A 26784-nucleotide genomic window follows, 5' to 3' on the forward strand; every position below is an offset into this window, starting at 1 on the left:
CACCTCACAACACCATGGCACACCACCTTAAGATAGTATCCTGGAATGTGGGAGGCATTACCTCCCCGGCCAAACGCAGCATTATTCTACAACACCTAAGGCGCTTGCAAACAGACATTGCCCTCTTGCAAGAGACGCATCTCACAGAAGTGGAACATGAGAAGTTGAAATGTAGGTGGGTAGAGCGGGTTTACTACACCCCCACTGAGGGACGTAAGAGAGGTGTGGCCATTCTGGTTAGAAAGGGTCTGTCAGCCCAAATCACCCCTATTACAATAGACCCAAGAGGTAGATACATTATAGCTAGCCTGCAACTAGATAACCAATCATTCGTTATATGTAACATTTACGGCCCCAACCATCTAAGGCCCCCATTCTGGCATACCTTGCAAATCACTCTAGCCTCACTTGCTGATAAGCCACTGTTAATTGGCGGCGACTTTAACTTAGCACAGGACTTACCGCTAGACCGCAGGGTTGATGCGCACACACAGAGACAAGAAAGAACTCATGCTAAAAAACGTAAAAAAGAAACTGCGACTATGGCTGCTTTCAAAGACTCCTTAAGCCTTATCGACCCATTGCGCGCGCGTCACCCGACCAGGAGAGACTTCCCGTGTGCTTCTAAAACGCACGGGACACTCTCACGCATTGACTATTTCCTGTGCTCTAAACAACTGCATGTACAGATCCCGCAAATAGACATCTCGGATATAATAATTTCAGACCATGCGCCCATATGGCTGCATCTTGGGCTTCGGCCTAGTGCCCCCACCCAAGGAAACTGGAGATTCCCTACTTAACTATACCATAATATTGAGTTCAGGAAACACTTAAAAGCTCAGTGGGCAGAATACTACAACTTCAATGCCCACAATTTCAATAACCCTGGCACTTTTTGGGGCGCATCCAAGGCAGTTATGAGGGGGCAAATTACTAGTTTCACTGCTCACTACAATGCCCAACGGAAAAAGACAGAAACCATAACAACCGCAGAAGTAACAAATGCGTATAACCAATACCTAGCCCATCCCTCCGCCCAAAATAGGAATACGTTTTACGAGAAAAAGAAACTAAGAGAGAATGCCCTGGCCCAACAGGATTATTGTTTTCAGACACATAGAAAAGGTTGATTCTATAGATTTGGGGATAAGACTGGAAAACTACTGGCCAACATGGTAAAATTGGCCAACCCTAAATCTGTAATTCCTTCCATCCAATCACAAGGGGTACTCCATTCAGGCACCAAGTCAATCATGACAGAATTCTTAAACTATTACTCCGCACTTTACACTGCACAACCATGCTCACAACAGGTCAGGGATCAGTTTTGGAACCAGGTTGTTCCTCCCTCCCTTAGTCCAGACAGTCTGTAGCGACTCAATGCTCCAATCCTTGCGACGGAAGTCACAAAAGCTATCAAATCAACCAAACTAGGCAAGACCCCAGGCCCTGACAGGATACCAAACGAATATTATAAACTCATGCAAACAGAGCTAAGCCCCTTACTGGCTCGAACATTCACAGCATATTTGAAGGGCACGGCAACACCCCCAGTTGACTTTGCTGACGCGCACATGTGCTTAATACCGAATCTAGACAGAGACCCGACTATCCCTGCCTCCTATAGACCAATAGCACTCTTAAACAGTGAATATAAACTCTTTACAGCTATATTGGCAAGCAGGTTAGCTACTGTATTGGGATCTGTCATCCATACAGACCAGACAAGTTTCATGAAACATCGTTCCTCAGTCACCAACATACGTAAGACGCTGGCGGTCATAGACTACTATTGGCAGAGTAGGACTCAAGACAGTAATCAAAACAAGACTGATACACTTCCAGAGGCATGCCTTTTCTCTGTCGATGCGGAAAAGGCGTTCGACAGGGTAGAGTGGGATCACCTCATGACCACCCTGGAAAAATTTGGCATCACAGGAGACTTCCATAATCTATTACAAAAGTTATACCACAACCCACGCACCTCCATAATAGTGAATGGCGAGGTGTCCCAACCGTTCTTTCTCAGGAGAGGTACTAGGCAGGGATGTCCTTTGTCGCCCCTCCTGTTCAACCTGGCCATAGAACCCCTAGCCATTTACATAAGAAACACGATACCGGGGACACAAGTAGGGTCTCACTCAATGCACCTATCATTATATGTGGACGATTTACTCCTATATATAACCAACCCAAATATAACCATACCCAAAATTGTCTCCATATTCAGTCAGTTTGGAGCAATCTCAGGCTATAAAGTTAATTTAGACAAATCGGAGCTGACATACCTCACCAAACCATGAACCTCTGCCCCTACACAAACCATGCTTAAGGTCACTGACGGTTATTTTAACTATCTAGGCATCCGCTTGCACATTAACCCACACCTAATATACAAATTGAACATACCACCGGTGATTGCGCAGATCCGTGCACTGTTGACGAGCTGGTCCAAGCTACCAATGTCGCTATCAGGCCGAGTGAGCCAAGTTAAAATGATTGCGATGCTCAAAATATTGTACCCTCTCCAATTACTCCCCCTATTACTAACACAAAAGGACCTGAAGAGCATCTCTAGCGCCTTTAGTGACTTTGCGTGGAATTCGAGGAAACATAGAATTAGTAGAACGAAACTAGCTTTGCCAACTGACAAAGGGGGATTGAAACTCCCAAATGTCGAGTGGTATAATTGGGCGACACTGACAAAAATAGTTTTTGACTGGCTGGCGCGCACTTCAGTCTTTAATGACGAAAAACTTGAGAAATCGTTGGCTCACCCACTTCATTTGGCCTTTCTGCCTCATGCTCCCATTCACACACTTCCTGCGCAAGTTAAAGACAACATCCTATTCAGAGATCCACTCAGGGCATGGGTAAAATTGTGCAAGTGGTGGAAGCTTTCCAACAAGACCACTAAACATCTCCCGTTGCAGGGTAACCCCAACTTTATTCCAGGAATGACCACTCGAATCTTCGCCCTTTGGGAGGAGAAGGGGCTAAATCCAATTTCGCACTTGCTGGATCCCCTCACCGGTAAATTATTTTCGTTGGTACACATACAGAATAAATTTGACCTCCCCAGACATAGCACATTCGCATACCTCCAATCCACTCACTACGCACGTAAATTGTTGTCTGAGGGGCTTAGCAGTGGGACCACTACTCCAATAGACATTATTTGTTCTTTAACCAAACAAGGGTCACACTCTATCTCACATATATATGGCCTTATTATGGAGCGCAAATCCACTGAGATTTTACATCAGCTGAGTGCAAAATGGAAGCGAAATACAGGCCTTGATGTTAGTGAGGATACCATTTCAGACAGCTTTAAACTGGTAGCTAACAGTATACTAGCGATGCACTATAGAGAGATGCACCTTAAATGTATACACCTAAGCTATCACTCCTCACCTGAGGGCCAAATGGATCCCGGGCGCGCTGGACACATGCCTCAAGTGCTCCTCACCCAGCCCAGACACCATGCACCTGTTCTGGAGCTGTCCCAAAATAGCTCAGTACTGGAGCAAGATTAATTACTGGTTGGAAAAGGTGTATGGCACCACATTGGCTTTATCAATCCAGGATGCGTTCTTTCTCAAGGGACATGAGCAGGGTGCCCCACAAGACCGCTTTTTGAACACTGCCATCTTAATAGCCAGAAAACTAATACTAAAACAATGGATCTCTAGCAAACCACCACACATAGCACAATTCACTAATCTCTTGCACACACAACTGTTGATTGAACAGGCGGATGTTAAGGGAGACTTGGAGAAAAGAATCAAAACTTTCTATTTAAAATGGGAAACTTACTTAATGACTTTGCCTGCAAACATTTATTCACAGATATTATTACCCTTCACTAACAGCACGTACATTATGACAGAACGACTGAGAGGCAATAGATCCACAGGAAATCAAAGTGACCCCTAACCACACCAGCACTAATACTTACTAAAGACTAATACACACAAAGAGACGTATTGCACTTATAGGGGCGGACTGGGTGTCTCCTCCTCAGTGAATTCAGGGCTTTTCCCCCTTTTAAGGGTCTGGAAGCTAAACCTTGCAGCCTAAACACTTGTTGGTATATTGATTTGTTTAAATTTTGTGGCCTCTTCCCTTTCCCTCCCCTTCCCTCTTCCGCCCCTTCCCTCCATCCCTTTCCCCCCCTCTTCTCTTTTTTGTCCTGTTATAGGATTCCCCCTTCCCCCTCCTTTCCCTACTTCTGCACCCCAGACCACCTCGGTTTATCCAGAAAATGTAAAAATCAACTGGACGAGTGTTAACCACTTCGAGCTTGCACCCAACCTACACTGTTCACATGATGTAAGTTTCTCATTCTGATATCATTTTTGTGTATACTGAATTGAATTGTTGCCATCTCATGTATGTTGACTCTCTTCTCGTTGTGGTGCACCCGTTTGGGTTTCCACTAAATAAAGATATTTAAAAAAAAAAAAAAATTGACATGTCACTGTTTTCTTAAAAAACTTACGTTTTAATCCTGAATGCCGCTCCAGCGATTCCCCCGGCCGTCAGAAGCCTCTGCAGACGTCAGAAATGACGAATCAGGCTTCCTCCAATCATAGCTCCCCCCCGGGGAATCTTGGCCTGATGCAACGCTGTGATTGGAGGAAGCCGGATTAGTCATTTTGGACCTGCGAAGACGGCTTGCGACGGGCGGAGGAAGTGCTGGAGCGGCTGCCAGGATTAAAAGGTAAGTTTTTGAAGAAAACAGTGAAATGTCAATTTTGATGAATTAAAGTGCCCTTGTTTTTAATAGGTTTATTTAAAACCGGGCACTAATTCATTAAAATGGACCTTCACTTTAACCACAAGATACAGAAAAGTATCAAAGGCCTATATACAAGTTACGTACATTGTTAGAAACATACTACAGGTCTCCCTGTCATTTGAGTGGTTAAATAAATGTAACAATTTAAATTAAAAGCCATCAGCAATAACAAATAAATGACAGCCTACAGCTTTTTTTGTAAATAGAGCACATTATGTAACTCATCTAAGTCATTACATCAGAGAAATACATTCTGCGAGTTACATTTGGATAAAAACAGTCTACAAAAGTTCTTTCACTTTTCTCTTAAAGTTTCAAGCATCATATTTAAAAAAGATTTTTTTTTAAAAAAAGCAGAAGTAAATTACAATATCATTAGACGTATAAGGTATTAAATAAATATTTTTTATATAATTCAATTGTAACCAAAAAATATAAGAGGCCCATGACCCATCCGTGCTATGGATGTGACTCACCCGGGTGAGTTGGTAAAACCTCTGTGAAACAAAACTAGACAGACATCCACAAACATCTGCAAAACTGGCATAATGTTCATTTGTAGCATACTGCTGCTATAGTCACATCTATTTTCATTACCAGTGGGCCACATAAAACGTATATTTAGATTGTGGTGCAGACACAACGTAATGACCCGCAGGCGGCAGGATATGTTATGAATATGACATATTGATTAAAATAAGAAAATGTACTATTATTGTGCCATCAATTAATACCACAAGATGTTCCACATTTCCTTAATGACTTTTTTTATGAAAGCACAAACACATCTCTAATCTCCTAGGACCTAAAGACTTGAATAGCCCTTTTCAGTGAAGAGTCAAAGATCATGGTTTAAACCCTTTGTAAATTACTTATAGTTATTGCTTTATATTATTATAAAGTAAACCAAAGAGATTTATTAAATTTGGGTTAAAAAGTCTGTTTATTAATCCAACAGCCATAATAACTACAGAAAAAAATAAAAAAAATAAAATCATATTAAACACAGCTAAACCAAATATGGACATTGTAAAATAATTCTCAGGATGACAAGAATTTTTTTCTCCAAAACAAGGAAATTTCTAACAGCTATTTTCCTCCACATTCCTAAAATGCATATGTTTTTTGTTAAAAAAATACAATTTTTTCACACCTAACCAAATTTATTAAATTATGGAGAACTTTAAAAAAAAAACATTTTTATGACTCTTTCATCTTGTCAGTCACAGCATAACTGTATCATATTGTCCCTGAGTGATGTGCTACAGTTCTGTCAGATAGCTAATTATCTAGCACAACAGAAAGAAATATACTTAGCCTATATTCTTAATAATTTTATTTAAGAAAAAAACATTCTTACCAATTCTGTATTATTTGCTAAACTCCTTTGATCAATACACATGGCAGAACTTACAGCTCCAGCTTCCACATGACCTTCCCGCTATAAAAAAAAAGAAAAAAAAAAAAAGAGGAAGAATGTATAGAAGAAATATTATTATATTAATAGGACATTGTAATGCAAAGAGGTTAAACAAAAACTCCCACTTGGGAGCCACAAATGTTGCTGCTTCAGTGCTGAATACAGATGGTGACCGGAGGGGCTGTGAGACTGCCGCAGGTGACCGGCACACTGGCTGTAGCCATGCTCAAGATCTGCAATTCTCCATGGTTTTCAAGTAGGTATTTACCTTTTTTACAGGGCTTAAGCGCAGTGTTTCAGGGTCAGTAGTGCAAAAATGCCACACTATTAACAAATTAGAACATGCAATTTTTGCATGAGAATATATCTTTTAAAATAATGAATTTATTCATAAATATTAGTAAACAATAAGAACTATAAAATGTGATAAAAAACCTTTCTAAATCAGAAAAAAATGACATAAAACCAACATACAACTTCTACAAAGTTGCTTTACAGAGGAATATGGACATTTTGTGCTAGATTACAAGTGGCCCGCTAAAAAAATTTTCCCACTTGCAAACACAGTTCAAAGTATTTTTTGAATGTGGGTAGGTTAGCGCTCATATTACAAGTTCCCCTTAGACTTCAATGGAGCGTGCTTTTTTTAAAAAACAAAAAACTAACACTTTTCACTCGTGAGCATTAGACCTACATCGCTAAACTCGAAGGTAGTTATGAATATTTTAAATTCAAATATTTTTCACATAGAAGAAAATGTTATTTATTTTTAAATATATATATATATATATATATATATATATATATATATATATATATATATATATATACACACACACACATACACAAACACATACAAAGTGCCCTCCATTAATATTGGTAAATATGAACAAAAACACTGTGAAAAATTGTCTTTATTGTTTAAACTTTTGGACTTTTGTTCAAAACATACACAAAAATACTCTGCTCTCATGGATATCAAACAATTACAAACACAACACAGGTTTTTTTAAAAAAGAAAAAAACTAAAAATGTTGTTAAATACAGGCAGTCCCCGGGTTACAGACATCCGACTTAAGTACAACTTGTACTTATAAACGGAGAAAATAGAGCTTTATCACCAATCCTTCTTTCCAAGATAACCCAAAATACTCAAAATCCAATTGTCACAAGGACAGAAAGTGAAATTGTCTGAACAGGGGCACAGATAGCAAAACAAACTTCTCCCTATGCTATTCAAAACTAAAAAAATGTTTGGCTAGAGTTTCACCTAAAAAAAGTGCCTGCGCCAACTTACATACAAATTCAACTTAAGAACAAACCTACAGAACCTATCTTGTTTGTAACCTGGGGACTGCCTCTGTATGTGTGGCACAATTATTGTCACTCCTATGAATTCCCATGAGAAAAATATATTTTAAGTATTTTCCCATTGATATTTTACATTTTTTAGTATACATGGGTGACAAGGAACAGGAAATTGTTCAACCATGACTTCCTGTTTCACAGGGGTTTAAATATAAGGTATCACACGGGCCAAATTCCCTTTAGTCATTCATCACAATGGGTAAGACCAAGGAATATAGCTGTGATGTGCGGCAAAAGGTTGTTGAGCTTCACAAAATGGGATGTGGCTATAAGAAAATAGCAAAAAGTTCAAGTCAACTGGAAATGTTATAAATCAACCATGTGTCTATATTGTTTCAATGCACCGTGAAGAGTATGGTTAGAGTGGCCAAAATATCTCCAAGGATCACAGCTGGAGAATTACAATGGGATCAGGTTCTATGGTCATATGAAACCAAAATAGAGCTTTCTGACAATAAACACCAGAGGTGGGTTTGATGTACACAGAGAGGTAGCCATATGGAGAATTACCTCATGGCCATAGTTAAATATGGTGGTGGCTCTTTAATGTTTTGGGGCTGTTTTTCTGCCGGAGGACCTAGATATTTTGTTAGGATACATGGCATCATGGACTCAACAAATATCAACACCTCTGCCAGAAAGCTTAAAATGGGTCGTGGTTGGATCTTCCAGCAGGACGATGATCCAAAACCTACATCAAAATCAACACAAAAATGGTTTACTGACCACAAAATCAAGGACCACCTAAGTCCCCTGACTTGAACCACATAGAAAACCTGTGCTGTGGGGTGAACTTAGGAGAAGAGTCCACCAGCATCAACCTCAAAATTTGAAGGATTTGGAGAGATTCTGTATGGAGGAATGGTCTCAAATCTCTTGCCATGTATTCTCCAACCTCATCAGGCATTATAGGAGAAGAGTCAGAGCTGATATTTTGGCAAAGGGAAGTAGCACAAAGTATTGACTAAAAGAGTGCCAATAATTCTGCCATACATATATTTACAAAGAGGTTTTTTTTTCTTTTTCAGATAAACCTGCTTTGTGTTTGCAATTGTTTGATATCCATGAGAGCAGAGTATTTCTGGGTATTTTTTGAACAAAAGATCAAAAGGTTAAACCATAAAGACAAATTTTCACAGCCTCCTTTGCTAATATTTACCAAGGGTGCCAATATTAGTGGAAGGCACTGAATATGTATATATATATATATATATATATATATATATATATATATATATATATATATATATATATATATATATATATATATATACATATAATATATATATACATACACACACACACACACATACAGGTACAGATATATACAGATATATAGAAATATATATTTAAAAATACAAAAAGGTATGTATAAAGTAAGTTGTTCTTTTTAAAGGTACTGTTAGGTTGTTTTTTTTTTTTTTTTTAACAGGTAAGATTAGTCTGTTTTGGGGTAACTTAGGGGGTGTTAGGTAAGGGGGCTTAAGTGTTATTGGGTTACTTTGAGATGGGGGTTGTGGCAGTTTAGGGGTAAATAGTGTAGTGGGTTACTTTGCGATGTGGGGGGTGGTGGCAGTTTAGGAGTTAATAGTGTAGTGGGTTACTTTGTGATGGGGTTGTGTCTGTTTAGGGGTTAATAGAGTAGTGGGGACTTTGCGGTGGGCTATGTGGCGAGTTAGGAGTTAATAGTGTAGGGGGGACATTGCTGTGGGCTATGTGGTGGGTTAGGGATTATTACAGTATGTGGCTTACAGCGATTTTGGTTAGCACGCAAGTATGGGTGTTAGATTCCCCCCACCACCACTTTTCTCTCTACATTGAAGTCAATGGAAGAGTACATTAACGTGGCCACGATATTGTAACTTCTGATCTTTGCGTGCGTCCGGTTAGTGCATGAGCAAAAAAGATTTACTTTCAACGTGTTATATAGATGCGGAGTTAGCGTGTTAACGATAATTACAAAGATCTGATAGAAAGCCTCATAAAAAACTGACGGGGGATGTAAGTGGAGTTACTTTAGGACAGATTCTCAACTCACTTCAATGAATGGAACAATCTTGAATAATCTTACTGGTTAATGGTATGGAAGCTCTGACATGCCTTCCTTTTTTCCTGGGTCCTCTTTATCAAATGGAGATATTCTTTATATTTTTAAAGATATCTGAAGATCTCTATACCTTCTACTATGTAATGGAGAAGGGGAACAGACTGCCTATGATCTCTCAAAACCATAGGAAAAAGTTTGCTTCTAGATAAATCAATATTTGCAAGAGGAATTGTTCTGTACCTTATTAAAACCTAAGAAAACATAATTTATGTAAGAACTTACCTGATAAATTAATTTCTTTCATATTGGCAAGAGTCCATGAGCTAGTGACATATGGAATATACAATCCTACCAGGAGGGGCAAAGTTTCCCAAACCTCAAAATGCCCATAAATACACCCCCCACCACACCCACAATTCCGTTTAACGAATAGCCAAGCAGTGGGGTGATAAAGAAAGGAGTAGAAAGCATCAACAAAGGAAATTTGGAAATAATTGTGCTCATGGACTCTTGCCAATATGAAAGAAATGAATTTATCAGGTAAGTTTTTACATAAATTATGTTTTCTTTCATGTAATTGGCAAGAGTCCATGAGCTAGTGACATATGGGATATCAATACCCAAGATGTGGAGTCTTCCACTCAAGAGTCACTAGAGAGGGAGGGAATAAAAACAGCCATATTCCGCTGAAAAAATTAATCCACAACCCAAAAAAATAAGTTTATTTCATTTTTGAAAACAAAAGCAGAAGAATCAAACTGAAACAGCTGCCTGAAGAACTTTTCTACCAAAAACTGCTTCAGAAGAAGTAAATACATCAAAACGGTAGAATTTAGTAAATGTATGTAAATAGGACCAAGTCGCCGCTTTGCAAATCTGATCAACTGAAGCTTCATTCTTAAAAGCCCACAAAGTGGAGACTGATCTAGTAGAATGAGCTATAATTCTCTGAGGCGGGGCCTGACTCGACTCCAAATAAGGTTGATGAATCAAAAGTTTCAACCAAGAAGCCAAGGAAATAGCAGAAGCCTTCTGACCTTTCCTAGGACCAGAAAATAAAACAAATAGACTGGAAGTCTTCCTGAAATCTTTAGTAGCTTCCACATAATATTTCAAAGCTCTTACCACATCCAAAGAATGTAAGGATCTTTCCAAAGAATTCTAAGGATTAGGACACAAGGAAGGGACAACAATTTCTCTATTAATATTGTTAGAATTCACAACCTTAGGTAAAAATTGAAAAGAAGTCCGCAAAACTGCCTTATCCTGATGAAAAATCAGAAAAGGAGACTCACAAAAAAGAGCAGATAGCTCAGAAACTCTTCTAGCAGAAGAGATAGCCAAAAGGAACAACACTTTCCAAGAAAGTAGTTTAATGTCCAAAGAATGCATAGGCTCAAATGGAGGAGCCTGTAAAGCCTTCAGAACCAAATTAAGACTCCAAGGAGGAGAAATTGATTTATTGACAGGCTTAATACGAACTAAAGCCTGTACAAAACAGTGAATATCAGGAAGTATAGCAATCTTTCTGTGAAATAAAACAGAAAGAGCGGAGATTTGACCTTTCAAGGAACTTGCAGACAAACCCTTATCCAAACCATCCTGAAGGAACTGTAAAATTCTAGGAATTCTAAAAGAATGCCAGGAGAATTTATGAGAACACCATGAAATGTAAGTCTTCCAAACTCTATAATAAATCTTTCTAGAGACAGATTTACGACCTTGTAACATAGTATTAATCACTGAGTCGGAGAAAACTCTAAGACTTAGAACTAAGCGTTCAATTTCCATACCTTAAAATTTAATGATTTGAGATCCTGATGGAAAAAACGGACCTTGAGATAGTAGGTCCGGCCGTAACGGAAGTGGCCAAGGCGGGCAACTGGACATCCAAACCAGATCCGCATACCAAAACCTTTGTGGCCATGCTGGAGCCACCAGCAACACAAAAGACTGTTCCATGATGATTTTGGAGATCACTCTTGGAAGGAGAACTAGAGGCGGGAAGATGTAAGCAGAAGACCCCACATCCGAACAATCTGAGAAAACACATCTGGATGGAGAGACCACTCCCCTGGATGTAAAGTCTGGCGGCTGAGATAATTCGCCTCCCAATTGTCTACACCTGGGATATGCACCGCAGAGATTAGACAGGAGCTGGATTCCGCCCAAGCAAGTATCCGAGATACTTCTTTCATAGCTTGGGGACTGTGAGTCCCACCCTGATGATTGACATAAGCCACAGTTGTGATATTGTCTGTCTGAAAACAAATGAACGGTTCTCTCTTTAGCAGAGGCCAAAACTGAAGAGCCCTGATAATTGCACAGAGTTCTAAAATATTTATTGGTAATCTCGCCTCTTGAGATTTCCAAACCCCTTGTGCTGTCAGAGATCCCCAAACAGCTCCCCAACCTGAAAGACTCGCATCTGTTGAGATCACAGTCCAGGTTGGCCGAACAAAATAAGCCCCTTGAACCAAACAATGGTGATCTATCCACCATATCAGAGAGTGTCGTATAATGGGATTCAAGGATATTAATTGTGATATCTTTGTATAATCCCTGCACCATTGATTCAGCATGCAAAGCTGTAGAGGTCTCATGTGAAAACGAGCAAAGGGGATCGCGTCCGATGCTGCAGTCATGAGACCTAAAACTTCCATGCACATAGCCACTGAAGGGAATGACTGAGACTGAAGGTGCCGGCATGCTGCGGCCAATTTTAAACGTCTCTTGTCTGTTAGAGACAGAGTCATGGACACTGAATCTATCTGGAAGTCTAAAAAGGTGACCCTTGTCTGAGGAATCAAGAAACTTTTTGGTAAATTGATCCTCCAACCATGTTTCCGAAGAAACAACACTAGTTGATTTGTGTGAGATTCTGCAGTATGTAAAGACTGAGCTAGTACCAAGATATCGTCCAAATAAGGAAACAACGCAATACCCTGTTCTCTGATTACAGATAGTAGGGCACCCAGAACCTTTGAAAAGATTATTGGAGCTGTTGCTAGGCCAAATGGAAGAGCAACAAATTGGTAATGCTTGTCTAGAAAAGAGAATCTCAGAAACTGATAGTGTTCTGGATGAATCGGAATATAAAAGGTATGCATCCTGCAAGTCAATTGTGGACATATAATGTCCTTGCTGAACAAAAGGCAGAATAGTCCTTATAGTCACCATCTTGAAAGTTGGTACTCTTACATAACGATTCAAAATTTTCAGATCCAGAACTGGTCTGAATAAATTTTCTTTCTTTGGTACAATGAATAGGTTTGAATAAAACCCCAAACCTTGTTCCTGAGGAGGAACTGGCATGATTACCCCTGAAGACTCCAGGTCTGAAACACACTTCAGAAAAGCCTGAGCTTTTACTGGATTTACAGGGATGCGTGAGAGAAAAAAATCTTCTCACAGGAGGTCTTACTTTGAATCCTATTCGATACCCCTGAGAAACAATGCTCTGAATGCAATGATTTTGGACAGAGTTTATCCAAAAATCCTTGAAAAACCTTAATCTGTCCCCTACCAGTTGAGCTGGAATGAGGGCCGTACCTTCATGCGGACTTAGGGGCTGACTTTGGTTTCCTAAATGGCTTGGATTTATTCCAATTTGAGGAAGGCTTCCAATTGGAAGCAGATTCCTTGGGGGGAGGATTGAGTTTTTGTTCCTTATTCTGACGAAAGGAACGAAAACGGTTAGAAGCCTTAGATTTACCCTTAGGTTTTTTTATCCTGAGGCAAAAAAACTCAATTTCCCCCAGTGATAGTTGAAATAATAGAATCCAACTGAGAACCAAAATTATTATCTTGGAAAGAAAGAGATAGTAATCTAGATTTAGATGTCATATCAGCATTCCAAGATTTAAGCCACAAAGCTCTTCTAGCTAATACAGCTAAAGACATGGATCTAACATCAATTTTGATAATATAAAAATGGCATAAAAAATAAAATGATTAGCATGTTGCAGTAAGCGAATAACGCTAGATATATCAGAATCCAATTCATGTTGCACTAAATTTTCCAACCAGAAAGTTGATGCAGCCGCAACATCAGCCAAAGAAATAGCAGGTCTGAGAAGATGACCTGAATATAAATAGGCCTTCCTTAGATAAGATTCAAGCTTCCTATCTAAAGGATCCTTAAAGGAAGTACTATCTTCCATAGGAATAGTGATACGTTTAGCAAGAGTAGAAATAGCCCCCATCAACTTTGGGGATTTTTCCCCAAAACTCTATAGATTTTGCTGGTAAAGGATACAATTTTTTTAAACCTTGAAGAAGGAATAAAAGAAGTACCTGGCTTATTCCATTCCCTAGAAATCATATCAGAAATAGCCTCAGGAATGGGAAAAACCCCTGGAGAAACCACAGGAGGTTTAAAAACAGCATTTAAACGTTTATTAGACTGAACGTCAATTAGGACTGGTTACCTCAATATCCAAAGTAATTAACACTTCTTTTAATAAAGAACGCATATACTCTATTTTAAATAAATAAGTAGATTTGTCAGTGTCAATGTCTGAGGAAGGATCTTCTGAATCAGATAGATCCTCATCAGAAGAGGATAAATTATTATGTTGTTGGTCATTTGAAATTTCATCAGCTAAATGAGAAGTTTTAAAAGACCTTTTACGTTTATTAGAAGGTGGAAATGCAGACAAAGCCTACATAATAGAATCAGAAACAAATTCTTTAAAATTTACAGGTATATCATGCACATTAGAAGTTGAAGGAACTGCAACTGGTAATGTACTATTACTAATGGAAACACTATCTGCATGTAAAAGTTTATCATGACAACTTACAAATGACATTCGGTGGAATAATTTCTACAATTTTACAACAAATGCACTTAGCTTTGGTAGAACTGATGTCAGACAGCAATGTTTCAGCAGAAACGTCTGAGGCAGGATCAGATTGGGACATCTTGCACAATGTAAGAGAAAAAACAAGATATAAAGCAAAATTATCTATTTCCTTATATGACAGTTTCAGGAATGGGAAAAAATGCAATAGCATAGGCCTCTGATAGCAAAAAGCAAGAGGCAAACATACAAGGGGTATTGAAATAATGAAAAAAAATTGGCGCCAAGTATGACGCACAACGTAACGTAAAAATAACCGGAAATGACACACTCGCGTCACTAATGACGCCGTCGTGTGAAAGGTCTTGGTGTCACGTATGACGCTGGAAATGACAAAGTTGCGGCATAAACGTCTTTTTTCGCGCCGAAAAAAATTTCGCGCCAAGAATGACGCAATAAAGTTTAGCATTTGACGCACCCGCAGGCCTAATACCCGCAATAGCAAGAAGTAGTCAATTGAAAAAAAGACTAAACCCCAGGTAAGAAATACATTTCTTAAAATGTTTAAATTCCCCAAATATGAAACTGACAGTCTGCTGAAGGAAATACATGAACCTGACTCATGGCAAATATAAGTACAATACATATATTTACAACTTTATATAAATGCATAAAGTGCCATACCATAGCTGAGGTGTCTTAAGTAATAAAAAACATAATTACCCAAAGACACCCATCCACATATAGCAGATAGCCAAACCAGTACTAAAACAGCTATTAGTAGAGGTAATGGTAAATTGAGAGTATATCGTCGATCTGAAAAGGGAGGTAGGAGATGAATCTCTACGACCGATAACAGAGAACCTATGAAATAGACCCCCGTTAGGGAAATCATCGTATTGAAATAAGTGATACTCCCTTCACGTCCTCTGACATTCACTGTACTCTGAGAGGAATCGGGCTTCAACAATGCTGAGAAGCGCATATCAACGTAGAAATCTTAGCACAAACTTACTTCACCACCTCCATAGGAGGCAAAGTTTGTAAAACTGAATTGTGGGTGTGGTGGGGGGTGTATTTATAGGCATTTTGAGGTTTGGGAAACTTTGCCCCTCCTGGTAGGATTGTATATCCCATATGTCACTAGCTCATGGACTCTTGCCAATTACATGAAAGAAATACAATGTAAGTGGGGCATCAGTGATTAAGGCTGAATGTGTCAGCATCCTGTGATGCAAATTTACTTTAATTTTGGCTTGCATTTGTGGTGTTTCTCACCGCTTCTAACTATCCATTTGTTTTCAGAAGTACTCTAGTAGTCTCTCATTGTTGAATTTACTTCTATTGGGAGAGAAGAGATGAGGAATTTTCTTACCAAGTTCTATTTCTTCATTCACAAACCATTTACTGATCCCCCATACCAGTTGTGTTTGCTTAAAACTTCTATTCTATGATTCTAGTCATTTCTGATCTGCATTCTGGAAACGTGGTCCTCATCTGCCTACTATACATTCTGTCAATTCCAGTAGTGTATCCATTGGCCATAATCCCCTTACTATGTCTCTATCTCAGTTGATCCTTACTCATCTATGTACTGTTATCTGCCTCCTGCCTCGTGTGGCCTCATATCTCTGATCTACCAAAATTTGTAAACTGGAAACCATTATCACGCCACCTAATACTACTAACTATATTTTACCTCTGGCCCCAAGTCTATATTATTCTTTGCATGTCCAGTCTAAGACTTGTTACCCGTCCCTTGAAACTTGCTACTTCTGCTTGTATTCTGTCCAACTGCTATCCGCAACATAGAAAAAATATGTGATATCTACATTTAGTAGTTGAACATTAACTTGAATTCTTCTACTCTACTAGATTACGTTTTTGAATTACTGAGTTTACCTCATGTTTAATTCCTGGAGTAAATGTTATAACTTATGTTTTTACTTTGCAAAGATTTCCTATAAAGGTAGAATATATAGAATTATATAGAAATGTAATGTTTATATTCATACCATACTGGAGACAGCAAATTGGTATCAATATCTAAGTTTATAAACACATTAACAAAGTCTGAATTGCACAGGTTTTAGTAGAGCTAAGTAATCATATAAACATTAGCAAAATATCTAAATAGAAAGAAATTGAATAAGACAATGACAGAAAGAGAAAAAAGGTCTAGATTATGAGTGAAGTGTTATTTATCGCTCCCGCTAGCGTGGTAGCTCTTCTATAAGTAAGCTTTTTGCACGAGTCGGGTATTAAAAGCTAAAAGTAAAAAGATTTTGCTTATGCACAAAAACTAACTTCTAACATTGCAACCGCATGAACAGTTTCCCCCATAGACTTCAATAAAGCACGAAAAGTGAAAAAAAAAACAAATAATGAATACCCTATTTGCATTTTCTCAAGTGCACTAACTCGACATGAAAATATTAATATTTCACATTCCAATGTTCTTCACATAGAAGAATAAGTTATATTTATTCCTAAATATATATATATATATATATATATATATATATATATATATAATATATATATATATATATATATATAATGATATAGATATAGATATATACAGATATATATAGGAATATCTATTTAAAAATACATAGAACATATTCCCCTATGTGAAGAAATTGGAATGGTAAATATTTATTAAATATGGATATTGCATAAATATGTTTTTACATGTTTTCATCTACTTAACTGCAATACACATATATATGTATATATATATATATATATATATGTGTGACATATGTATTTATATGTATATGTTTTCTAACACCTGAGACCTCATATATTTCAGCCTTTATAACCAAAACAAAACTTTCCAAGATAACAAACTTAATATCTATGGAATGTAAATGTTCAAACGGAACCCCCTTGAAGAACTGAAAGAACTAGATTTAAACTCCAGGGAGGAGTCAAAGGTCTGTAAACAGGCTTGATCCTAACCAAAGCCTGAACAAATGCTTGAACATCTGGCACAACTGCCAGTCGTTTGTGTAGTAGGACAGATAAAGCAGAAATCTGTCCCTTTAGAGAACTCGCAGATAATCCTTTATCCAAACCTTCTTGTAGAAAGGACAGAATCCTAGGAATCTTTATCTTATTCCATGGGAATCCCTTGGATTCACACCAGCAGATTATATCTTTTCCATATTTTATGGTAAATCTTTCTAGTTACCGGTTTTCTGGCTTGAACCAGAGTATCTATCACGGAATCTGAAAACCCACGCTTTGATAGAATCAAGCGTTCAATCTCCAAGCCGTCAGCTGGAGGGAGACCAGATTTGGATGTTCGAATGGACCCTGAACAAGAAGGTCCTGTCTCAAAGGTAGCTTCCATGGTGGAACCGATGACATATTCACCAGGTCTGCATACCAAGTCCTGCGTGGCCACGCAGGAGCTATCAAGATCACGAGGCCCTCTCCTGTTTGATCCTGGCTACCAGCCTGGGAATGAGAGGAAATGGTGGAAACACTAAGCTAGGTTGAAGGTCCAAGGCGCTACTAGTGCATCCACTAGAGTCGCCTTGGGATCCCTGGATCTGGACCCCGTAGCAAGGAACCTTGAAGTTCTGACGAGACGCCATCAGATCCATATCTGGAATGCCCCATAGTTGCGTCAACTGGGCAAAGATCTCCGGGTGGAGTTCCCACTCCCCCGGATGGAATGTCTAACGACTCAAATAATCCGCTTCCCAGTTTTCCACACCTGGAATGTGGATCGCAGATAGGTGGCAGGAGTGATTCTCCGCCCATTGTATTATTTTGGTCACTTCTTTCATCGCCAGGAACTCCTTGTTCCCCCCTGATGATTGAGATACGCAACAGTCGTCATGTTGTCTGATTGGAATCTTATTAATCTGGCTTTGCTAGCTAAGGCCAAGCCCTGAGAGCATTGAATATCGCTCTTAGTTTGAGAATGTTTATCGGGAGAAGAGACTCTTCCCGAGACCACAGTCCCTGAGCTTTCAGGGATTCCAGACCGCGCCCCAGCCCACTAGGCTGGCGGTCGGTCGTGACGATGACCCACTCTGGACTGCGGAAGCTCATTCCCTGGGATAGGTGATCCTGGGTTAGCCACCAACGGAGTGAGTCTCTGGTCTTCTGATCTACTTGAATCACTGGAGACAAGTCTGTATAGTCCCCCATTCCACTGTTTCAGCATGCACAGTTGTAATGGTCTTAGATGAATTCGCGCAAAAGGAACTATGTCCATTGCTGCAACCATCAATCCTACTACTTCATGCACTGAGCTACGGAAGGACGAGGAATAGAATGAAGAACTTGACAAGCGTTTAGAAGTTTTGACTTTCTGACTTCTGTCAAGAAAATCCACATTTCTAAGGAATCTATTATTGTTCCCAAGAAGGAAACTCTTGTCGACGGAGACAGGGAACTTTTTTCTATGTTCACCTTCCATCCGTGAGATCTGAGAAAGGCCCAGAACGATGTCTGAGTGAGCCTTTGCCTTTGAAAGAGACGACGCCTTGTACTAGAATGTCGTCCAAGTACGGTACTACTGCAATGCCCCTTGGTCTTAGAACCGCTATAGAAGGGATCCGAGTACCTTTGTGAAAATCCTTGGAGCAGTGGCTAACCCGAATGGGAGGGCCACAAACTGGTAATGTTTGTCCAGAAAGGCGAACCTTAGGAACTGATGATGTTCTTTGTGGATAGGGATATGTAGATACGCATCCTTTAGATCCACGGTAGTCATAAATTGACCTTCCTGAATTGTGGGTAGAATCGTTCGAATGGTTTCCATCTTGAACGATGGTACTCTGAGAAAATTTGTTTAGGATCTTAAATCCAGGATTGGTCTGAAAGTTCCCTCTTTTTTGGGAACTACAAACAGATTTGAGTAAAATCCCATTCCTTGTTCCGCCGTTGGAACTGGGTGTATCACTCCCATCTTTAAACAGGTCTTCTACACAATGTAAGAATGCCTGTCTCTTTATTTGGTTGAGGATAAGTGAGACATGTGGAACCTTCAAGTTCCTTGAATTCCAGAAGATAACCCTGAGAAACTATTTCTAGCGTCCAGGGATCCTGAACATCTCTTGCCCAAGCCTGAGCAAAGATAGAGAGTCTGCCCCCACTAGATCCGGACCCGGATCGGGGGCTACTCCTTCATGCTGTTTTGTTAGCAGCGGCAGGCTTCTTGGCCTGCTTACCCGTGTTCCAGCCTTGCATCGGTTTCCAGGCTGGTTTGGTCTGTGAGGTATTACCCTCTTGCGTAGAGGATGCAGAATTAGAGCCCGGTCCGTGCCTGAAATTACGAAAGGAACAAAAATTAGACTTATTCTTGGCTTTGAAAGGCCTATCTTGTGGGAGGGGCGTGGTCCTTTCCCCCAGTGATGTCTGAGATAATCTCTTTCAATTCTGGCCCAAAGAGAGTTTTACCCTTGAAGGGGATATTAAGCAATTTTGTCTTGGATGATACATCCGCTGACCAAGACTTTAGCCAAAGCGCTCTGCGCGCCCACAATTGCAAACCCTGAATTTTTTCGCCGCTAATCTAGCTATTTGCAAAGCGGCATCTAAAATAAAAGAGTTAGCCAACTTAAGTGCATGAACTCTGTCCATAACCTCCTCATATGGAGTCTCTCTACTGAGCGACTTTTCTAGTTCCTCGAACCAGAACCACGCTGCTGTAGTGACAGGAAAAATGCACGAAATGGGTTGAAGAAGGTACCTTGCTGTATAAAAATCTTTTTAAGCAAACCCTCCAATTTTTTATCCATAGGATCTTTGAAAGCACAATTATCCTCGATAGGAATAGTAGTGCGCTTGTTTAGAGTAGAAACTGCCCCCCTCGAAATAGGAGGGGGAACAAAAGGTATACCGGGCTTCTCCCATTCCTTATTCACTAATGTCCGCCACCCGCTTGGGTATAGGAAAAGCGTCGGGGTGCACCGGAACCTCTAGGAACTTGTCCATCTTGCATAATTTTTCTGGAATGACCAGGTTGTCACAATCATCCAGAGTAGATAAACACCTCCTTAAGCAGTGCGCGGAGATGTTCTAATTTAAATTTAAAATGTTCACAACATCAGGTTCAGCCTGTTGGGAAATTTTTCCAGAATCTGAAATTTCCCCAACTGACAAAACCTCCCTCCATGGCCCCTTCAGATTGGTGTGAGGGAATGACAGAACAATTATCATCAGCGCCCTCCTGCTCTTCAGTGTTTTAAAACAGAGCAATCGCGCTTTCTCTGATATGCAGGCATTTTGGATAAAATATTTGCTATGGAGTTATCCATTACAGCCGTCAATTGTTGCATGGTAATAAGCATTGGCGCGCTAGAAGTACTAGGGGCCTCCTGCATGGGCAAAAACTGGTGTAGACACAGAAGGAGATGATGTAGAACCATGGTCTACTCCCTTCATCTGATGAATCATCTTGGGCAACTTCATTATCTGTGACAGTACTGTCCTTACTTTGTTTGGACGCTTTGGCACAATTATCACATAATTTAGAAGGGGAGACACATTGACTTTCATACATATAGAACATAGCTTATCTGAAGGCACAGACATGTTAAACAGGCTTAAACTTGGTCAGTAAAACACAAAAACCGTTTTAAAACAAAACCGTTACTGTCTCTTTAAATTTTAAACAGAGCACACTTTATTACTGAATATGTGAAAAAACTATGAAGGAATTGTTTCAAAATTTACCAAAATTTCACCACAGTGTCTTAAAGCATTAAAAGTATTGCACACCAATTTTCAGAGCTTTAAACCCTTAAAATAACGAAACCGGAGCCGGTTACAGTTTTAACCCCTCTACAGTCCCCAGCTACAGCCTTTGCCTGCGACTCTACCAAGCCAGAGGGAATACGATACCAAATGACCCCTTCTAGGAACTTTTCCAACTATTTTCAGGTCCTCACACATGTATCAGCATGGTCTTGCTCTCAAAAACAAACTGCGCAATAATGGCGCGAAAATGAGGCTCAGCTACAACTGGGAAGGCCCTTCCTGACTGGAAAAGGTGTCTAACATGGTGCCTGACGTTAGAAAACGTTCCCCAAGTTTATAATGTGAAATACCAGCATAAACATGTATAAAATGCCCAAATAAAGCAATCGATTTTGCCCATAAAAGTGTCTACCAGTTTTATAGCCCATATTAAGCCCTTTATTCTGCTTGAGACTAAGAAATGGCTTACCGGTCCCCATGAGGGGGAAATGACAGCCTTCCAGCATTACACAGTCTTGTTAGAAATATGGCTAGTCATACCTTAAGCAGAAAAGTCTGCTAACTGTTTCCCCCAACTGAAGTTATTTCATCTCAACAGTCCTATGTGGAAACAGCAAAGGATTTTAGTTACTGTCTGCTAAAATCATCTTCCTCTCACAAACAGAATTCTTCATCTCTTTCTGTTTCAGAGTAAATAGTACATACCAGCACTATTTTAAAATAACAAACTCTTGATAGTAGAATAAAAAACTACAACTAAACACCACATACTCTTAACCATCTCCGTGGAGATGTTGCCTGTGCAACGGCAAAGAGAATGAGCTGGGGTGGGCGGAGCCTAGGAGGGACTATAATGGCCAGCTTTGCTGGGACTCTGTGCCATTTCCTGTTGGGGAAGAGATATTCCCACAAGTAAGGATGACGCCGTGGACCGGACACACCAATGTTGGGAGAAATTAAAGTTTAACTTTAAATTAATATTATTACTTTTTCTATTATAAAGTTTAAAGTTTTCTGGTTATTTCCTGTTTTAATATAAAGTTAAAAATTGTAGCTTAAAGTAAATGTTCAATTTTCATAGTTTTGAAGGCACTTATTAATTCCTTATGTGTCTATTAGTTAAACTGCCACTTTTTTTTTATTATAAAAAAATAATTCTTGTTTATATATTTATTATTACCAATTTGCTGCTGTTTTAAAGCCCAGCTCCTCCCACCCCGCTACTTCCTTCTTTTCCTCCCTGTGACGTATAGAGCGGTCCCACCCCGCTCTATACGTATTCTCCAAGCGCGCTCCCGTCTACTCCAGCAACAGCGCATGCGTTACAAGGCGATTTCGTAGACTAGTTCATAATATTCAATGAATGAATACATTCATAGAATACTATTGTGGCATCGAGAGGGCACTCTATTGTGGCATCAAATATACTCGAAGGATTAATCCATGAAGGAATGGAGTAACCATAACAACACTGATAAGTTGTTTAGATAAGAAAACCTATTGTGTATATATTATAATCCTTTATTTTCTATATCTGAATGACTCTTTATTGAAGTATCAAAGAGTTCAAATTTTTGCTTTTTAAAACTTACACATATAATTTATTAAAATAAAATATAATTCAAACAAATGGTACCCTTTTTGTAATAAAATTATGATATCAATTCATTGAATAATACTTGTAATCAATATATCGTTGGTCTTTTTACTATAATAGTATATGTTAATATATTTTATTGCACTAATCGATGTTTGCAATATTTTGAACTAATTGAATTTATAAATTATATTACTTTAGTTAATTTAATATTAAATTATTGATTAATACTAATGACATTATATAGCTACTATAATAATAAAATTTAAAGATTTGCATTAATCTTATTCTTTTTTTTATATGCATTTGAATTATATTACCCATTTTATACATCTGTTACAAAGTCATAATAAATGTTTTAAATCAGAGCTGCTACGCATCGCTACTTACCTGCCTGTAGACAACGATGAATATTTTTTTCACACCAAAAATAAGGCTATAGCGCATGCGGGACGCGTGATCGAAATAGAAGATTTCAGGTATAACGCAGGCGCATTCAAAACAAGTGACGTTACAAAAAGGGGTTTGCCCCCCCCCGGAGGAATCAATGATTGGTAGATGCAATTTAGGAGAATCTGTCACTCAAACAGCCAAGATGACAGGTGGAGGAACAATAATTAAAAAAAAGGCTACTACAGTAAAGTATAGAAAAAGAAAAAGTAATTCTGTAAAAATGATGAATTAAAGTTCATCTGTTTTTTCAATAAGGATTACTGTGGCGTTCCCGAGAGAAAACTGACTTTACATTCACTTTAAATCACTTTTAAAGTATGCCATGTGTAGACTATTAAAATCCAGTCATCTGGATATAATTTATTACTGCAAGTGTTTGTTGCGTCACAAAATTTACAATGCAATTACCTAAATTATGAGAAATGACACATTATTAAAGGCAGTAAAGTCAAAATTAAAACTTTCATGATTTAAATAGAACAAATTTGCTTCAATCCCCTGTCCCCCCCCAGATCGCCCTCTGGCAGACAGCAATCTGCTACCAGAATTTAAAATTACACACAAGCGTTATTTTGCACTCTCGTGCAAATCCCCGCCCCCCTGCCCGTGCACAGCCAATCATGCGCGGCAGGAGCTGTCAATCTCCCCCGGAAATATGTGACTGGGGAGTTTAAAATTCTCCACCAAAGAGGTGGAGAAGTGGCTACGTTCTCATGTGAGAACCTGCAGTCACAGAGAGGTGAAGGCTTGATAAATCGAGCTCTTAATATCCTATGTTGACAGTAAAACGCAAGTGGCTGATAGGAGCTTCGGAGTGTTCACCATGTCTTTATTACTCTAAAGAAGGAGTTTTCAACAGTTTATAAACACTACTATAAAAAATTAGGGATACCAAGAGAACAAAGCAAATTTCATAACAGAAGTAAAATTGGAAAGTTGTTTAAAAGTGCATGTTCTGCCTAGCATGAATGTTTAAAGGGATACTGAAACACACATTTTTTTCTTTCGTAATTCAGATAGAGCATGCAATTTTAAGCAACTTTCTAATTTACTCCTATTATCATTTTATTTATTTGACTTCGTTCTCTTGCTATCTTTATTTTGAAAAAGAAAGTTCAGTACCCTGGACAGCACTTGTTTATTGGTTAATGAATATATCCCACCAATCAGCAAGGATTTCATCCTTACTTGTGGGATTTATCCTCCTGCTCCCTCCCTTCCCCTCCACCTCCAGTCCTTCGACCCGAAGTTAGGAAGAGAAAGGAAAAGCCAAAGGTGCAGAGGTGACTGAAGTTTATAAAAAATATAATATAATCTAAACCTGTCTTAAAAATGACAGGGTGGGACCACTGGACTCGTACTATCGTAGAAGAAATACATTTATCAGGTAAGCATAAATTTCCTTTTCTTCTACAAGATTATGGACGAGGTCCACGGATTTTCATCCTTACTTGTGGGGGATACAATACAAAAGCTACAGACACCGGATGAAAGGGATGGACAAGACAGGAACCTAAACGGAATGCCTCACTGCTTGAAGAACCTTTCTCCCAAAACCAGCCTCAGAAGAAGCAAAAGTATCACATTTCTAAAATTTGTAAAAAGTGTGAAGAGGCTACCAAGTCGCAGCCTTTGCATATCTGTTCAACAGAAGCATAATTTTTAAATGCCCATGAGGAAAGCCACAGCCCTAGTAGAATGAGCCATAATTCCTTTCAGGAGGCTGTCCAGCCAAAAAGAAAGAGAGGTAGCCGTAGCTTTCAGACCCCTACGCTTTCCAGAAAAAACAATGAATAATGACAGATGATTGACGGAAATCCTTAGTCGCCTGCAAGTAAAACTTCAGGGAACGGACCACGTCCAAGTTATGCAACATACGCTCCTTCTTAGAAGAAGGGTTAGGACATAATGAAGGAACCACAATTTCCTGATTACATATTCTTATTAGAAACAACCTTAGGAAGGAACCAAGTTTGGAACATAAAAACCACCTTATCAAAATGGAAATAAGATAAGGCGAGTCAACATTGTAACGCTTGAAAGCTCAGAAACTCTACGAGCAGAAGAAATAAGCAACCAAAACAAAACATTCCAAGATAACAACTTAATATCTATGGACTGTATGGGTTCAAACGGAACCCCTTGAAGAACATTTAGAACTAAATTCAAACTCCAGGGTGGAGCAATTGGTCTAAACACAGGCTTGATTCTGGTCAGAGCCTGACAAAAGAGACTGAACGTCTGGAACATCTGCCAAACGTTTTGTGTAGTAAATCGACAAAGCAGAAATTTGTCCCTTTAAGGAACTTGCTGCTAACCCCTTCTCCATCCCCTCTTGGAGAAAAGATAAAATCCTGGGAATCTTAACTCTACTCCATGAGTAGCCCTTGGATTCGCACCAATAAAGATATTTATGCCATATCTTATGGTAGATCTTTCTAGTAACAGGTTCTACGTGCCTGAATCAAGTATCAATGACCGAATCAGAGGAACCCCTGCTTAGATAAAATCAAGCGTTCAATCTCCAAGCAGTCAGTTGCAGAGAAACTAGATTTGGGTGTTGGAAGGGTCCCTGAATGAGAAGGTCCTGCCTCAATGGAAGCTTCCATAGCGGCAGAGAGGACATGTCCACTAGATCGGCATACCAAGTCCTGCGAGGCCACGCAGGCGAGATTAGAATTACTGAAGCCCTCTCCTGTTTGATCCTGAGACCAATCACCCGGGGCAGGAGACAAACGGTGGAAACCACATAAGCTAGGGTAGAACGACCAAGGCACTGCCAAGGCATCTAACAGTTTGGCCTGAGGATCCCTTATCCTGGATCCGTATCTTGGAAGCTTGGGCATTCTGACCGAGATGTCATCAGATCCAACTCCGGACTGCCCCATCTGCGATCAGAGAGGCAAAGACCCTAGGATGGAGTTCCAACTCCCCCAGATGAAACCGTCTGTCTGCTTAAAAAGTCCGCTTCCCAGTTGTCCACTCCTGGGATGTAGATTGCTGACAGATAACAAGAGTGGGCCTCCGCCCACCGAATTATCTTGGATACTTCTGTCATCGCTAAGGAACTCCTTGTTCCTCCCTGATGATTGATGTAAGCCACAGTCGTGATGTTGCTCCGACTGAAAGCCGAATGAATTTGGCCGAATCCAACTGAGGCCACGCCTGAAGCGCATTGAAATATTGCTCTCAATTCCAGAATATTGATTGGAAGAAGTGACTCCGACTGAGTCCACACACCCTGAGCCTTCAGCGAATTCCAGACTGGCACCCCAACCTAGAAGCGCTGGGCGTCCGTCGTCACTATCACCCATGAGGGTCTGCGGAAGCACGTCCCTTGGGACAGATGATCCTGAGACAACCACCAAAGAAGAGAGTCTCTTCTCTCCTGATCCAGATCAATTCTGAGGAGACAAATTTGCATAATCTCCATTCCACTGCCTGAGCATGCTCAGCTGTAGTGGTCTGAGATGAAAACGAGCAAACGGGAATGATGTCCATTGCCGCCACCCATCAATCCAATTACCTCCATGCGCTGGGCACTGCTGATGGCCGAGGATCTGGACT

General features: G+C 39.6%; 1 protein-coding gene across 1 annotated transcript in view; it reads right to left on the minus strand.

Annotated features, from left to right (window-relative positions):
• Positions 1-26784, minus strand: part of ERCC6L2 (ERCC excision repair 6 like 2) — a 433149-nt gene that overhangs the window by 79584 nt on the left and 326781 nt on the right. The window contains 1 exon segment of the mRNA XM_053702417.1: positions 6165-6245. Coding sequence (XP_053558392.1) covers positions 6165-6245 — 81 coding nt within the window.

This window comes from Bombina bombina, chromosome 2 (assembly GCF_027579735.1).
Source record: "Bombina bombina isolate aBomBom1 chromosome 2, aBomBom1.pri, whole genome shotgun sequence".
Taxonomy (NCBI): Eukaryota; Metazoa; Chordata; class Amphibia; order Anura; family Bombinatoridae; genus Bombina; species Bombina bombina.